At 63.1% G+C, this 16,668-nt stretch overlaps 1 protein-coding gene across 1 annotated transcript in view; it reads left to right on the forward strand.

The window, feature by feature from the left end:
• The window catches only part of LOC144954418 (neurofibromin-like), a 29,627-nt gene that overhangs the window by 11,400 nt on the left and 1,559 nt on the right, over positions 1 to 16,668 (forward strand). The window contains exons 5-9 of the mRNA XM_078884919.1: positions 688 to 934; positions 6,612 to 6,685; positions 7,093 to 7,176; positions 13,013 to 13,630; positions 15,878 to 16,111. Of these exons, the coding sequence (XP_078741045.1) occupies positions 688 to 934; positions 6,612 to 6,685; positions 7,093 to 7,176; positions 13,013 to 13,630; positions 15,878 to 16,111 (1,257 nt within the window). The remainder of the gene's footprint in view (positions 1 to 687; positions 935 to 6,611; positions 6,686 to 7,092; positions 7,177 to 13,012; positions 13,631 to 15,877; positions 16,112 to 16,668) is intronic.

Here is a 16,668-nt window from a genome sequence, read left to right on the forward strand (position 1 = left end):
TGTGACACGTCACGTTCCGTGTGTTGCACCACGTCTCGTTCCGTGTGACACGTCACGTTCTGTGTGACACGTCACGTTCTGTGTGTTGCACCACGTCACGTTCCGTGTGACACGTCACGTTCCGTGTGACACGTCACGTTCCGTGTGACACGTCACGTTCCGTGTGACACGTCACGTTCCGTGTGACACGTCTCGTTCTGTGTGACACGTCACGTTCTGTGTGACACGTCACGTTCCGTGTGACACGTCACGTTCCGTGTGACACGTCACGTTCTGTGTGTTGCACCACGTCTCGTTCCGTGTGACACGTCACGTTCCGTGTGACACGTCACGTTCCGTGTGTTGCACCACGTCTCGTTCCGTGTGACACGTCACGTTCCGTGTGACACGTCACGTTCCGTGTGACACGTCACGTTCCGTGTGTTGCACCACGTCACGTTCCGTGTGACACGTCTCGTTCCGTGTGACACGTCACGTTCCGTGTGACACGTCACGTTCCGTGTGACACGTCACGTTCCGTGTGTTGCACCACGTCACGTTCCGTGTGACACGTCTCGTTCTGTGTGACACGTCACGTTCCGTGTGACACGTCACGTTCCGTGTGTTGCACCACGTCTCGTTCCGCGCGTCGCACCACGTCACGCCACGTCACGTTCCGTGCGTCTCGTTCCGCGCGTCACGTCTCAGGAGAAGGCGACGTTGGGCAGCGGAGGCGCCAGCTGCCGGCAGGCGCAGGCGTCGCTGGAGGGCTGCCTGCACGTCTACCTGTGGAGCCCCGACGTGGAGGCCGTGCTCGTCGCAATGTCCTGCTTCCGCCACTTGTGCGAGGAGGCGGAGGTCCGCTGCGGGGCAGAGGAGGTCTCCGTGCACCACGTGTTGCCCAACTACAACACCTGCATGGAGTTCGGATCGTCGGCAAACCTCGTGTCCACGGGTGAGGGGGCGCGGGGGGGGGGGGGGGGGGAGAGACGCGGGGGGGGGGGGGGGGAGACGGGGAGACGCGGGGGGAGAGACGGGGAGACGCGGGGAGACGCGGGGAGACGCGGGGAGAGACGGGGAGACGCGGGGAGACGGGGGGAGAGACGGGGAGAGACGGGGAGACGCGGGGAGACGCGGGGAGACGCGGGGAGACACGGGGGGAGAGACGGGGAGACGCGGGGAGACGCGGGGAGACGCGGGGGGAGAGACGGGGAGACGCGGGGAGACGCGGGGAGACACGGGGGGAGAGACGGGGAGACGCGGGGAGACGGGGGGAGAGACGGGGAGACGCGGGGAGACGCGGGGAGACACGGGGGGAGAGACGGGGAGACGCGGGGAGACGGGGGGAGACACGGGGGGAGAGACGGGGAGACGCGGGGAGACGCGGGGAGACACGGGGGGAGAGACGGGGAGACGCGGGGAGACGGGGGGAGAGACGGGGAGACGCGGGGAGACGCGGGGAGACACGGGGGGAGAGACGGGGAGACGCGGGGAGACGCGGGGAGACACGGGGGGAGAGACGGGGAGACGCGGGGAGACGGGGGGAGAGACGGGGAGACGCGGGGGGAGAGACGGGGAGACGCGGGGAGACGCGGGGAGACGCGGGGGGAGAGACGGGGAGACGCGGGGAGACGCGGGGAGACACGGGGGGAGAGACGGGGAGACGCGGGGAGACGCGGGGAGACACGGGGGGAGAGACGGGGAGACGCGGGGAGACGCGGGGAGACACGGGGGGAGAGACGGGGAGACGCGGGGAGACGGGGGGAGAGACGGGGAGACGCGGGGGGAGAGACGGGGAGACGCGGGGAGACGCGGGGAGACGCGGGGGGAGAGACGGGGAGACGCGGGGAGACGCGGGGAGACACGGGGGGAGAGACGGGGAGACGCGGGGAGACGCGGGGAGACACGGGGGGAGAGACGGGGAGACGCGGGGAGACACGGGGGGAGAGACGGGGAGACGCGGGGAGACGCGGGGAGACGGGGGGAGAGACGGGGAGACGCGGGGGGAGAGACGGGGAGACGCGGGGAGACGCGGGGAGACACGGGGGGAGAGACGGGGAGACGCGGGGAGACACGGGGGGAGAGACGGGGAGACGCGGGGAGACGCGGGGAGACACGGGGGGAGAGACGGGGAGACGCGGGGAGACGGGGGGAGAGACGGGGAGACGCGGGGGGAGAGACGGGGAGACGCGGGGAGACGCGGGGAGACGCGGGGGGAGAGACGGGGAGACGCGGGGAGACGCGGGGGGAGAGACGGGGAGACGCGGGGAGACGGGGGGAGAGACGGGGACACGGGGGGAGAGACGGGGAGACGCGGGGAGACGCGGGGAGACGCGGGGGGAGAGACGGGGAGACGCGGGGAGACGCGGGGGGAGAGACGGGGAGACGCGGGGAGACGGGGGGAGAGACGGGGACACGGGGGGAGAGACGGGGAGACGCGGGGAGACGCGGGGAGACGCGGGGAGACACGGGGGGAGAGACGGGGAGACGCGGGGAGACACGGGGGGAGAGACGGGGAGACGCGGGGAGACGGGGGGAGAGACGGGGACACGGGGGGAGAGACGGGGAGACGCGGGGAGACGCGGGGAGACGCGGGGAGACGCGGGGAGACGCAGGGGAGACGCGGGGAGACGCGGGGAGACGCGGGGGGAGAGACGGGGAGAGACGGGGAGACGCGGGGGGAGAGACGGGGAGACGCGGGGAGACGCACGGGGAGAGACGGGGAGACGCGGGGGGAGAGACGGGGAGACGCGGGGGGAGAGACGGGGAGACGCGGGGGGAGAGACGGGGAGACGCGGGGAGACGCGGGGAGACGCGGGGGGAGAGACGGGGAGACGCGGGGGGAGAGACGGGGAGACGCGGGGAGAGACACGGGGAGAGACACGGGGAGAGACGGGGGGAGATGCGGGGAGACGCGGGGGGAGACGCGTAGAGAGAGACGGGGAGACGCGGGAAGAGAGGCGGGGAGACGCGGGGAGAGACACGGGGAGAGACGGGGGGAGACGCGGGGAGACGCGGGGGGAGACGCGGGGAGACGGGGGGAGACGCGGGGAGACGCGGGGAGACGCGGGGAGACGCGGGGAGACGCGGAGAGAGAGACGGGGAGACGCGGGGAGACGCGGGGGGAGAGACGGAGAGACGCGGGGGGAGAGACGGAGAGACACGGGGAGACGCGGGGGGAGAGACGGGGAGACGCGGGGGGAGAGACGGAGAGACGCGGGGAGACGCGGGGGGAGAGACGGGGAGACGTGGGGAGACGCGGGGAGACGCGGGGAGACGCGGGGAGACGCGGAGAGAGAGACGGGGAGACGCGGGGAGACGCGGGAAGAGAGGCGGTGAGACGCGGGGAGAGACGCGGGGAGACGCGGGGAGACGCGGGGAGACACGGGGAGACGCGGGGGGAGAGACGGGGAGACGTGGGGAGACGCGGGGAGACGCGGGGAGACGCGGGGAGACGCGGAGAGAGAGACGGGGAGACGCGGGGAGACGCGGGAAGAGAGCCGGTGAGACGCGGGGAGAGACGCGGGGAGACGCGGGGAGACGCGGGGAGACGCGGGGAGACGCGGGGGGAGAGACGGGGAGACGCGGGGAGACGCGGGGAGACGCGGGGAGACGCGGGGGGAGAGACGGGGAGACGCGGGGAGACGCGGGGAGACGCGGGGAGACGCGGGGAGACGCGGGGAGACGCGGGGGGAGAGACGGGGAGACGCGGGGAGACGCGGGGAGACGCGGGGAGACGCGGAGAGAGAGACGGGGAGACGCGGGGAGACGCGGGAAGAGAGGCGGGGAGACGCGGGGAGACGCGGGAAGAGAGGCGGGGAGACGCGGGGGGAGACGCGGGGAGAGAGGCGGGGAGACGCGGGGAGAGAGGCGGGGAGACGCGGGGAGACGCGGGAAGACGCGGGGAGACGCGGAGAGAGAGACGGGGAGACGCGGGGAGACGCGGGAAGAGAGGCGGGGAGACGCGGGGAGACACGGGGAGACGCAGGGAGAGACGCGGGGAGAGACGGGGGGAGACGCAGGGAGACGCGGGGGGAGACGCGGGGAGAGAGACGGGGAGACACGGAGAGACACGGGGAGAGAGACAGGGGGAGACGTGGGGGGAGAGACAGGGAGAGAGACACGGGGAGACACGGGGGGGGAGACGTGGAGGGAGACGTGGGGGGAGAGACGGAGAGACACGGGGAGAGAGACACGGGAGGAATGACACGGGGAGAGAGACACGGGGAGAGAGACACGGGGAGAGACACTTGGAGAGAGACACGGGGAGAGAGACAAGGGGAGAGAGACACGGGGAGAGACACGGGGAGAGAGACACGGGGAGAGACACGGGGAGAGAGACACGGGGAGAGAGACACGGGGAGAGAGACACGGGGAGAGAGACACGGGGAGAGAGACACGGGGAGAGAGACACGGGGAGAGAGACACGGGGAGAGAGACGCGGGGGGAGACGGGGAGACGCGGGGAGAGACACGGGGGGAGAGACGCGGGGAGAGAGACGCGGGGAGAGAGACGCGGGGAGAGAGACGCGGGGAGAGAGACACGGGGAGAGAGACACGGGGAGAGACACGGGGAGAGAGACACGGGGAGAGACACTTGGAGAGAGACACGGGGAGAGAGACACGGGGAGAGAGACACGGGGAGAGACACGGGGAGAGAGACACGGGGAGAGACGGGGGGAGAGACACGGGGAGAGAGACACGGGGAGAGAGACACGGGGAGAGAGACACGGGGAGAGAGACACGGGGAGAGACACTTGGAGAGAGACACGGGGAGAGAGACACGGGGAGAGAGACACGGGGAGAGAGACACGGGGAGAGAGACACGGGGAGAGAGACACGGGGAGAGAGACGCGGGGGGAGACGCGGGGAGAGACACGGGGGGAGAGACGCGGGGAGAGAGACGCGGGGAGAGAGACGCGGGGAGAGAGACGCGGGGAGAGAGACGCGGGGAGAGAGACGCGGGGGAAGACGGGGAGACGCGGGGAGAGACACGGGGGGAGAGATGGGGAGAGACGCGGGGGGACGCGGGGGGAGATGGGGAGACGCGGGGGGGGAGACGCGGGGAGAGAGACACGGTGGGAGAGACACGGGGAGAGAGACACGGGGGGAGAGAGTGGGTGGGTGAATGACTGGGTGAGTAGGTGGGTGAGTGGGTGGGTGGGTGAGTGGGTGGGTGGGTGAATGACTGGGTGAGTGGGTGAGTGGGTAGGTGAATGACTGAGTGAGTGGGTGGGTGAGTGGGTGGGTGAGTGGGTGGGTGAGTGGGTGGGTGGGTGAGTGGGTGGGTGAATGACTGGGTGAGTGGGTGAGTGGCTAGGTGAATGACTGGGTGAGTAGGTGGGTGAGTGGGTGGGTGGGTGGGTGAGTGGGTGGGTGGGTGAGTGGGTAGGTGAATGACTGAGTGAGTGGGTGGGTGAGTGGGTGGGTGGGTGGGTGAGTGGGTGGGTGGGTGAATGACTGGGTGAGTGGGTGAGTGGGTAGGTGAATGACTGAGTGAGTGGGTGGGTGAGTGGGTGGGTGGGTGAATGACTGGGTGAGTGGGTGAGTTGGTAGGTGAATGACTGGGTGAGTGGGTGGGTGAGTGGGTGGGTGGGTGGGTGAGTGGGTGGGTGAATGACTGGGTGAGTAGGTGGGTGAGTGAGTGGGTGGGTGAGTGGGTGAGTGGGTGGGTGAGTGGGTGAGTGGGTGAGTGGGTGGGTGAGTGGGTGAGTGGGTGAGTGGGTGGGTGAGTGGGTGAGTGGGTGGGTGAGTGGGTGAGTGGGTGGGTGGGTGAATGACTGGGTGAGTGGGTGAGTGGGTGGGTGGGTGGGTGAGTGGGTGGGTGTATGACTGGGTGAGTGGGTGGGTGAGTGGGTGAGTGGGTGAGTGGGTGGGTGAGTGGGTGAGTGGGTGAGTGGGTGAGTGGGTGGGTGAGTGGGTGAGTGGGTGAGTGGGTGAATGACTGGGTGAGTGGGTGAGTGGGTAGGTGAATGACTGAGTGAGTGGGTGGGTGAGTGGGTGGGTGGGTGAATGACTGGGTGAGTGGGTGAGTTGGTAGGTGAATGACTGGGTGAGTGGGTGGGTGAGTGGGTGGGTGGGTGGGTGAGTGGGTGGGTGAATGACTGGGTGAGTAGGTGGGTGAGTGAGTGGGTGGGTGAGTGGGTGAGTGGGTGAGTGGGTGGGTGAGTGGGTGAGTGGGTGAGTGGGTGGGTGAGTGGGTGAGTGGGTGAGTGGGTGGGTGAGTGGGTGGGTGAGTGGGTGAGTGGGTGGGTGGGTGAATGACTGGGTGAGTGGGTGAGTGGGTGGGTGGGTGGGTGAGTGGGTGGGTGTATGACTGGGTGAGTGGGTGGGTGAGTGGGTGAGTGGGTGAGTGGGTGGGTGAGTGGGTGAGTGGGTGAGTGGGTGAGTGGGTGGGTGAGTGGGTGAGTGGGTGGGTGGGTGAGTGGGTGAGTGGGTGAGTGGGTGAGTGGGTGGGTGAGTGGGTGAGTGGGTGAGGGAGTGGGTGAGTGGGTGGGTATTGGTGGTGGTGGTGGCCACCCACCCCCTCTGCTGGTTGCCTTCATAGGTGCTGCTACTCGCCACTACTAACAGCACTTTCCCCTGCAGTTTGTTAAAGGCTACGCGGGGGATCTTTGTCTTTGTTATTGTCAGGCCATGTTGCGCTGCAGAAGCGCGTGATGGCGCTGCTACGCAGAATCGAGCATCCAACGTCGGGAAACACAGAGGTGACACACACACACACAGTCACACACACAGACACACAGACACACACACACATTACACACACACACAGACACACACACAGACACACACACAGACAGACACACACACACACACAGACACACACGCACACACACAGACACACACACACACAGGTACACACACACACAGACACACACACACAGACACACACAGACACACACAGAGCTGGTGATCGAGTGAGCTGGTGAGTGAGCTGGTGAGTGAGCTGGTGAGTGAGCTGGTGAGCTGGTGATCTGGTGAGTGATCTGGTGAGCGAGCTGGTGAGCGAGCTGGTGAGCTGGTGAGCTGGTGATCTGGTGAGTGATCTGGTGAGTGATCTGGTGAGTGATCTGGTGAGCACTGACTCCCCTCCCCCCCCCTCGCCACGTAGGCGTGGGAGGAGACTCACCTCCGCTGGGAGCAAACCACCAAGCAGCTGCTCAACTATCCCAAGACGAAGGTGGAGGATGGACAGGTGAGTGCCGAGATGTTGACGACCTCGCCGGGTCTGCAGGAGGTCGTGGGTTCGATCACTGACCCTGGGAGATGTTGACCACCTCGCCTGGTCTACAGGAGGTCGTGGGTTCGATCGCGGACCCTGAGAGATGTTGACTACCTCGCCTGGTCTACAGGAGGTCGTGGGTTCGATCCCGGACCCTGAGAGATGTTGACTACCTCGCCTGGTCTACAGGAGGTCGTGGGTTCGATCCCGGACCCTGAGAGATGTTGACTACCTCGCCTGGTCTACAGGAGGTCGTGGGTTCCATCCCGGACCCTGTGAGATGTTGACCACCTCGCCTGGTCTACAGGAGGTCGTGGGTTCGATCACTGACCCTGTGAGATGTTAATTACCTCACCTGGTCTACAGGATGTCGTGGGTTCCATCCCGGACCCTGTGAGATGTTGACCACCTCGCCTGGTCTGCAGGAGGTCGTGGGTTCGATCACTGACCCTGTGAGATGTTGACTACCTCGCCTGGTCTACAGGAGGCCGTGGGTTCGATCACTGACCCTGGGAGATGTTGACTACCTCGCCTGGTCTACAGGAGGTCGTGGGTTCGATCCCGGACCCTGTGAGATGTTGACGACCTCGCCTGGTCTACAGGAGGTCGTGGGTTCGATCCCCGACCCTGAGAGATGTTGACTACCTCGCCTGGTCTACAGGACGTCGTGGGTTCCATCCCGACCCTGTGAGATGTTGACTACCTCACCTGGTCTACAGGAGGTCGTGGGTTCGATCCCGGACCTTGTGAGATGTTGACTACCTCGTCTGGTATGCGGAAGGTTGTGGGTTCCATCCCGGACCCTGTGAGATGTTGACGACCTCGCTTGGTCTGCAGGAGGTCGCGGGTTCGATCACTGACCCTGAGAGATGTTAACTACCTCGCCTGGTCTACACGAGGTCGTGGGTTCCATCCCGGACCCTGTGAGATGTTGACGACCTCGCCTCGTCTACAGGAGGTCGTGGGTTCGATCATTGACCCTGGGAGATGTTGACTACCTCGCCTGGTCTGCAGGAGGTCGTGGGTTCGATCACTGACCCTGGGAGATGTTGACTACCTCGCCTGGTCTGCAGGAGGTCGTGGGTTCGATCCCGGACCCTGAGAGATGTTGACTACCTCGCCTGGTCTACAGGAGGTCGTGGGTTCGATCCCGGACCCTGTGAGATGTTGACTACCTCGCCTGGTCTACAGGAGGTCGTGGGTTCGATCACTGACCCTGGGAGATGTTGACTACCTCGCCTGGTTTACAGGAGGTCGTGGGTTCGATCACTGACCCTGTGAGATGTTGACTACCTCGCCTGGTCTACAGGAGGTCGTGGGTTCGATCACTGACCCTGTGAGATGTTGACTACCTCGCCTGGTCTGCAGGAGGTCGTGGGTTCGATCCCGGACCCTGAGAGATGTTGACTACCTCGCCTGGTCTACAGGAGGTCGTGGGTTCGATCCCGGACCCTGTGAGATGTTGACGACCTCGCCTGGTCTACAGGAGGTCGTGGGTTCGATCACTGACCCTGGGAGATGTTGACCACCTCGCCTGGTCTACAGGAGGTCGTGGGTTCGATCACTGACCCTGGGAGATGTTGACTACCTCGCCTGGTCTACAGGAGGTCGTGGGTTCCATCCCGGACCCTGTGAGATGTTGACTACCTCGCCTGGTCTGCAGGAGGTTGTGGGTTTGATCACTGACCCTGGGAGATGTTGAGGACCTCGCCTGGTCTACAGGAGGCCGTGGGTTCGATCCTGACAATGGGGAGATGTTGACTACCTCGCCTGATCTGCAGGAGGTCGCGGGTTCCATCCCGGACCCTGGGAGATGTTGACTACCTCGCCTGGTCTACAGGAGGTCCCGGGTTCGATCCCGGATCCTGTGAGATGTTGATGACCTCGCCTGGTCTACAGGAGGTCGTGGGTTCGATCCCGGACCCTGTGAGATGTTGACGACCTCGCTTGGTACGCGGGAGGTCGTGGGTTCGATCCCCGACCCTGTGAGATGTTAATTACCTCGCCTGGTATGCGGAAGGTCGTGGGTTCGATCACTGACCCTGTGAGATGTTAATTACCTCGCCTGGTATGCGGAAGGTCGTGGGTTCGATCCCCGACCCTGTGAGATGTTAATTACCTCGCCTGGTATGCGGAAGGTCGTGGGTTCGATCCCCGACCCTGTGAGATGTTGACTACCTCGCCTGGTATGCGGAAGGTCGTGGGTTCGATCACTGACCCTGTGAGATGTTGACGACCTCGCCTGGTCTACACGAGGTCGTGGGTTCGATCACTGACCCTGTGAGATGTTGACGACCTCGCCTGGTAAACAGGAGGTCGTGGGTTCGATCCCGGACCCTGTGAGATGTTGACGACCTCGCCTGGTCTACAGGAGGTCGTGGGTTCGATCCCGGACCCTGTGAGATGTTGACGACCTCGCCTGGTCTACAGGAGGTCGTGGGTTCGATCCCCGACCCTGTGAGATGTTGACGACTTCGCCTGGTAAACAGGAGGTCGTGGGTTCGATCCCCGACCCTGAGAGATGTTGACTACCTCGCCTGGTCTACAGGAGGTCGTGGGTTCGATCCCCGACCCTGAGAGATGTTGACTACCTCGCCTGGTCTACAGGAGGTCGTGGGTTCGATCCCGGACCCTGAGAGATGTTGACTACCTCGCCTGGTCTACAGGAGGTCGTGGGTTCGATCCCCGACCCTGTGAGATGTTGACGACTTCGCCTGGTAAACAGGAGGTCGTGGGTTCGATCCCCGACCCTGAGAGATGTTGACTACCTCGCCTGGTCTACAGGAGGTCGTGGGTTCGATCCCCGACCCTGTGAGATGTTGACTACCTCGCCTGGTCTACAGGAGGTCGTGGGTTCGATCCCCGACCCTGTGAGATGTTGACGACCTCGCCTGGTCTACAGGAGGTCGTGGGTTCGATCCCGGATCTTGTGAGATGTTGACTACCTCACCTGGTCTACAGGAGGTCGTGGGTTCGATCCCGGACCTTGTGAGATGTTGACTACCTCGTCTGGTATGCGGAAGGTTGTGGGTTCCATCCCGGACCCTGTGAGATGTTGACGACCTCGCTTGGTCTGCAGGAGGTCGCGGGTTCGATCACTGACCCTGAGAGATGTTAACTACCTCGCCTGGTCTACACGAGGTCGTGGGTTCCATCCCGGACCCTGTGAGATGTTGACGACCTCGCCTCGTCTACAGGAGGTCGTGGGTTCGATCATTGACCCTGGGAGATGTTGACTACCTCGCCTGGTCTGCAGGAGGTCGTGGGTTCGATCACTGACCCTGGGAGATGTTGACTACCTCGCCTGGTCTGCAGGAGGTCGTGGGTTCGATCCCGGACCCTGAGAGATGTTGACTACCTCGCCTGGTCTACAGGAGCTCGTGGGTTCGATCCCGGACCCTGTGAGATGTTGACTACCTCGCCTGGTCTACAGGAGGTCGTGGGTTCGATCACTGACCCTGGGAGATGTTGACTACCTCGCCTGGTTTACAGGAGGTCGTGGGTTCGATCACTGACCCTGTGAGATGTTGACTACCTCGCCTGGTTTACAGGAGGTCGTGGGTTCGATCACTGACCCTGGGAGATGTTGACTACCTCGCCTGGTCTACAGGAGGTCGTGGGTTCGATCACTGACCCTGTGAGATGTTGACTACCTCGCCTGGTCTGCAGGAGGTCGTGGGTTCGATCCCGGACCCTGAGAGATGTTGACTACCTCGCCTGGTCTACAGGAGGTCGTGGGTTCGATCCCGGACCCTGTGAGATGTTGACGACCTCGCCTGGTCTACAGGAGGTCGTGGGTTCGATCACTGACCCTGGGAGATGTTGACCACCTCGCCTGGTCTACAGGAGGTCGTGGGTTCGATCACTGACCCTGGGAGATGTTGACTACCTCGCCTGGTCTACAGGAGGTCGTGGGTTCCATCCCGGACCCTGTGAGATGTTGACTACCTCGCCTGGTCTGCAGGAGGTTGTGGGTTTGATCACTGACCCTGGGAGATGTTGAGGACCTCGCCTGGTCTACAGGAGGCCGTGGGTTCGATCCTGACAATGGGGAGATGTTGACTACCTCGCCTGATCTGCAGGAGGTCGCGGGTTCCATCCCGGACCCTGGGAGATGTTGACTACCTCGCCTGGTCTACAGGAGGTCCCGGGTTCGATCCCGGATCCTGTGAGATGTTGATGACCTCGCCTGGTCTACAGGAGGTCGTGGGTTCGATCCCGGACCCTGTGAGATGTTGACGACCTCGCTTGGTACGCGGGAGGTCGTGGGTTCGATCCCCGACCCTGTGAGATGTTAATTACCTCGCCTGGTATGCGGAAGGTCGTGGGTTCGATCCAGACCCTGTGAGATGTTGACCACCTCGCCTGGTCTACACGAGGTCGTGGGTTCGATCCCCGACCCTGTGAGATGTTGACCACCTCGCCTGGTCTACAGGAGGTCGTGGGTTCGATCCCGGACCCTGTGAGATGTTGACGACCTCGCCTGGTCTACAGGAGGTCGTGGGTTCGATCCCGGACCCTGTGAGATGTTGACGACCTCGCCTGGTCTACAGGAGGTCGTGGGTTCGATCCCGGATCTTGTGAGATGTTGACTACCTCACCTGGTCTACAGGAGGTCGTGGGTTCGATCCCGGACCTTGTGAGATGTTGACTACCTCGTCTGGTATGCGGAAGGTTGTGGGTTCCATCCCGGACCCTGTGAGATGTTGACGACCTCGCTTGGTCTGCAGGAGGTCGCGGGTTCGATCACTGACCCTGAGAGATGTTAACTACCTCGCCTGGTCTACAGGAGGTCGTGAGTTCGATCACTGACCCTGGGAGATGTTGACTACCTCGCCTGGTCTGCAGGAGGTCGTGGGTTCGATCCCGGACCCTGAGAGATGTTGACTACCTCGCCTGGTCTGCAGGAGGTCGTGGGTTCGATCCCGGACCCTGTGAGATGTTGACGACATCGCCTGGTCTACAGGAGGTCATGGGTTCGATCACTGACCCTGGGAGATGTTGACTACCTCGCCTGGTCTACAGGAGGTCGTGGGTTCGATCCCGGACCCTGTGAGATGTTGACGACCTCGCCTGGTAAACAGGAGGTCGTGGGTTCGATCCCCGACCCTGAGAGATGTTGACTACCTTGCCTGGTCTACAGGAGGTCGTGGGTTCCATCCCGGACCCTGTGAGATGTTGACGACCTCGCCTGGTCTACAGGAGGTCGTGGGTTTGATCCCGGACCCTGGGAGATGTTGACGACCTCGCCTGGTCTACAGGAGGTCGTGGGTTCGATCCCGGACCCTGTGAGATGTTGACTAACTCGCCTGGTATACTGGAGGTCGTGGGTTCGATCCCGGACCCTGTGAGATGTTGACTACCTCGCCTGGTCTGCAGGAGGTCGCGGGTTTCATCCCGGACCCTGTGAGATGTTGATGACCTCGCCTGGTCTACAGGAGGACGTTGGTTCGATCCCGGACCCTGAGAGATGTTGACGACCTCGCCTGGTCTACAGGAGGTTGCGGGTTCCATCCCGGACCCTGTGAGATGTTGATTACCTCGCCTGGTCTACAGGAGGTCGTGGGTTCGATCCCGGACCCTGAGAGATGTTGACTACCTCGCCTGGTCTACAGGAGGTCGTGGGTTCCATCCTGACAATGGGGAGATGTTGACTACCTCGCCTGGTCTTCCGGAGGTCGTGGGTTCGATTAGCCTGTAAGATGTTGACTACCTCGCCTGGTCTACAGGAGGTCCACCGAAACCTCACCCCACTCCACCGAAACCTCACCGGACACCCCCGTCCGCCCCCCGCCCCCCCCCCCCTCAGGTGTCCGAGTCCCTCCACCGGACGGTGGTCCGCCGGCGGATGTCCCACGCCAGCGGCGGCGGCGTCGGCGGCGGCGGCGGCGGCGTCGGCGGCGGTGCCGGGGGCGGTTCGCCGGACGCCGTGGACCCCGAGCTTCTGCAGGAGTGGATCAACACCACAGGCTTCCTCAGCGCCCTCGGTGGCGTCTGCCTCCAACCGCGAGGCCCCCACGGCGGCACCGGCGGCGGTTTCACCGGCTGCGGTGCTGGTGCCGGTGGTGCCGGTGGTGGTGCCGGAGCCTCGCTGGGCACTCACAGCCCGCCGATGGGAGGGGGCGGAGGCGCCGGCGAGAGGAAGAACTCGATGGCCGTGTCGGCGATGACGGCCGCCGGGTCTTCGGCTTCGGGCGGAGGAGGTGGCGGCGGTGCCGTTGCCGGGTCGGCCGTTGCCGTGGCCGCTGCCGGGAGCGGTGGTGGCGGTGGCGGCGGTGGTGGTGGTGGTGGTGGGGCGGTGGTGGCGGCGGTGTCTGGGGGGGGGGGCGGTGGTGGCCGTGGCCGGCTTGGGGGCCGTGGCCGGGGCGGAGGCGGTGGCCGGGGCGGCGCTGCCGGCGTCTGCGGCCGCGATGGTGAGGGGGGTGGGGTGGGGGGTTGGGGGGTTGGGGGGTGAGTGAGTGGTCGAGCGAAGTGAACGTGTGGGTGGGTGGGTGAGTGGGTGAGTGAGTGAGTGATTGATTGAACGAGTGAGTGAGTGGGTGAGTGAGTGATTGATTGAACGAGTGAGTGAGTGATTGATTGAACGAGTGAGTGGGTGAGTGAGTGATTGATTGAACGAGTGAGTGAGTGATTGATTGAACGAGTGAGTGGGTGAGTGAGTGATTGATTGAACGAGTGAGTGAGTGGGTGAGTGAGTGATTGATTGAACGAGTGAGTGAGTGAGTGGGTGAGTGAGTGATTGATTGAACGAGTGATTGAGTGGGTGAGTGAGTGATTGATTGAACGAGTGAGTGAGTGATTAAGTGAGCGATCGAGTGAGTGAGTGAGTGAGTGATTGAACGAGTGAGTGAGTGAGTGATTGAACGAGTGAGTGAGTGAGTGATTGAACGAGTGAGTGAGTGATTGAGTGAGCGATCGAGTGAGTGAGTGAGTGATTGAACGAGTGAGTGAGTGAGTGAGTGGGTGAGTGAGTGAGTGAGTAACTGAGTGAGTGGGTGAGTGAGTGATTGAATGAACGAGTGAGTGAGTGGGTGAGTGAGTGATTGATTGAACGAGTGAGTGAGTGATTGAGTGAGCGATCGAGTGAGTAAGTGAGTGAGTGAGTGGGTGAGTGAGTGAGTGAGTAAGTGAACGAGTGAGTGAGTGATTGAGTGAGCGATCGAGTGAGTAAGTGAGTGGGTGAGTGGGTGAGTGAGTGAGTGAGTGGGTGAGTGAGTGAGTGAGTGGGTGAGTAAGTGAACGAGTGGGTGAGTGAGTGAGTGATTGATTGAGTGAGTGATTGAGTGAGTGAGCGAGTGAGTGAGTGAGCGAGTGTGCGAGCGAGTGAGCAAGTGTGCGAGTGAGTGTGCGAGTGTGCGAGCGAGTGAGCGTGTGAGCGTGTGAGTGAGTGATTGAGTGAGTGAGCGTGTGAGTGAGTGAGTGAGTGATTGAGTGAGCGAGCGAGTGAGTGTGCGAGTGGGTGAGTGGGTGAGTGAGTGAGCGAGTGTGAGTGTGTGAGTGTGTGAGTGTATGAGTGTATGAGTGAGTGAGTGAGTGAGCGAGTGTGCGAGTGTGCGAGCGAATGAGCGAGTGTGCGAGCGAATGAGCGAGTGTGCGAGTGTTCGAGCGAGTGAGCGAGTGAGTGAGTGGGTGATTGATTGAGTGAGTGAGTGGGTGGGTGAGTGAGTGAGTGATTGATTGAGTGAGTGAGTAAGTGATTGAGTGAGCGAGTGGATGAGTGAGTGAGTGAGCGAGTGTGCGAGCGAACGAGTGAGTGAGTGAGCGAGCGAAGCGAACGAGTGAGTGAGTGAGCGAGCGAACGAGTGAGTGAGTGAGCGAGCGAGCGAACGAGTGAGTGAGTGAGCGAGCGAACGAGTGAGTGAGCGAGCGAGCGAACGAGTGAGTGAGTGAGTGATTGAACGAGTGAGTGAGCGTGTGAGCGAGTGAGCGAGTGTGCGTTCGAGTCAGTGAGCGTGTGAGCGATCGAGCGAGCGATTGAGTATGTGATTGAACGAGCGAGTGAGTGAGTGAGCGAGCGAACGAGTGAGTGAGTGAGTGAGCGAGCGAGCGAACGAGTGAGTGAGTGAGCGAGCGAACGAGTGAGTGAGTGAGTGATTGAACGAGTGAGTGAGCGTGTGAGCGAGTGAGCGAGTGTGCGTTCGAGTCAGTGAGCGTGTGAGCGATCGAGCGAGCGATTGAGTATGTGATTGAACGAGCGAGTGAGTGAGTGAGCGAGCGAACGAGTGAGTGAGTGAGCGAGCGAGCGAACGAGTGAGTGAGTGAGCGAGCGAACGAGTGAGTGAGTGAGCGAGCGAACGAGTGAGTGAGTGAGTGATTGAACGAGTGAGTGAGCGTGTGAGCGAGTGAGCGAGTGTGCGTTCGAGTCAGTGAGCGTGTGAGCGATCGAGCGAGCGATTGAGTATGTGATTGAACGAGCGAGTGAGTGAGTGAGCGAGCGAACGAGTGAGTGAGTGAGTGAGCGAGCGAGCGAACGAGTGAGTGAGCGAGCGAGCGAACGAGTGAGTGAGTGAGCGAAGCGAACGAGTGAGTGAGTGAGCGAGCGAACGAGAGTGAGTGAGTGAGCGAGCGAACGAGTGATTGAGTATGTGATTGAACGAGTGAGTAAGTGATTGAGCGAGCGAGCGAACGAGTGAGCGGTGTGACGACCCTCCCCCCTCCCCCCCCCCCGCCCCAGGGACCGTCCGACTGCCACTCGTCCGTGGTGCACGTCGGCCACCACTCTCCCCCCGTGGCCAAGTTCCTGTCGCACATCCTGCGGCTGATGGTTTGCACGCACGAGAAGGTGGGCCTGCATATCCGCTCCAACATCAAGGAGCTGGTGGGCCTGGAGTTGAGCCCGGCACTCTACCCCATCCTGTTCAGCCAGCTGAGGGCAAGCATCAGCAAGTTCTTTGATGGCCAGGGACAGGTGAGAGGGGTGGGTGAGGGTGGGTGGGTGAGTGTGGGTGGGTGAGTGTGGGTGGGTGAGAGGGCTGAGCGTGGTGGGTGAGAGGGATGAGCGTGGAGGGTGAGCGTGGTGGGTGAGAGGGGTGAGGGTGAGTGTGGTGGGTGAGTGTGGTGAGCTGGGTGGGTGAGTTGGTGGGTGAGAGGGGTGGGTGGGTGAGCGTGGTGAGTGAGAGGGGTGAGTTGGTGGGTGGGTGAGTGGGTGGGTGTGAGTGTGGGTTGTGTGTGTGCCCTCTGGAGGCTACCTGGGGGACTTACCTCTTTACCATCTCGTCCCCCTCCCATACCACTCACCCACTCACTCACCCACTCACTCACCCACCCACCCACTCACCCACCCACCCTTCCACCCACTCACCCACCCACTCACCCACCCACCCACCCACTCACTCACTCACTCACCCACTCACTCACTCACCCACCCACCCACTCACCCACCCACCCTTCCACCCACTCACCCACCCACCCACTCACCCACCCACCCACCAACTGACCCACCCACCCACCCACCCACCCACTCAC

Source organism: Lampetra fluviatilis, unplaced genomic scaffold (genome assembly GCF_964198595.1).
Source record: "Lampetra fluviatilis unplaced genomic scaffold, kcLamFluv1.1 SCAFFOLD_848, whole genome shotgun sequence".
Taxonomy (NCBI): Eukaryota; Metazoa; Chordata; class Hyperoartia; order Petromyzontiformes; family Petromyzontidae; genus Lampetra; species Lampetra fluviatilis.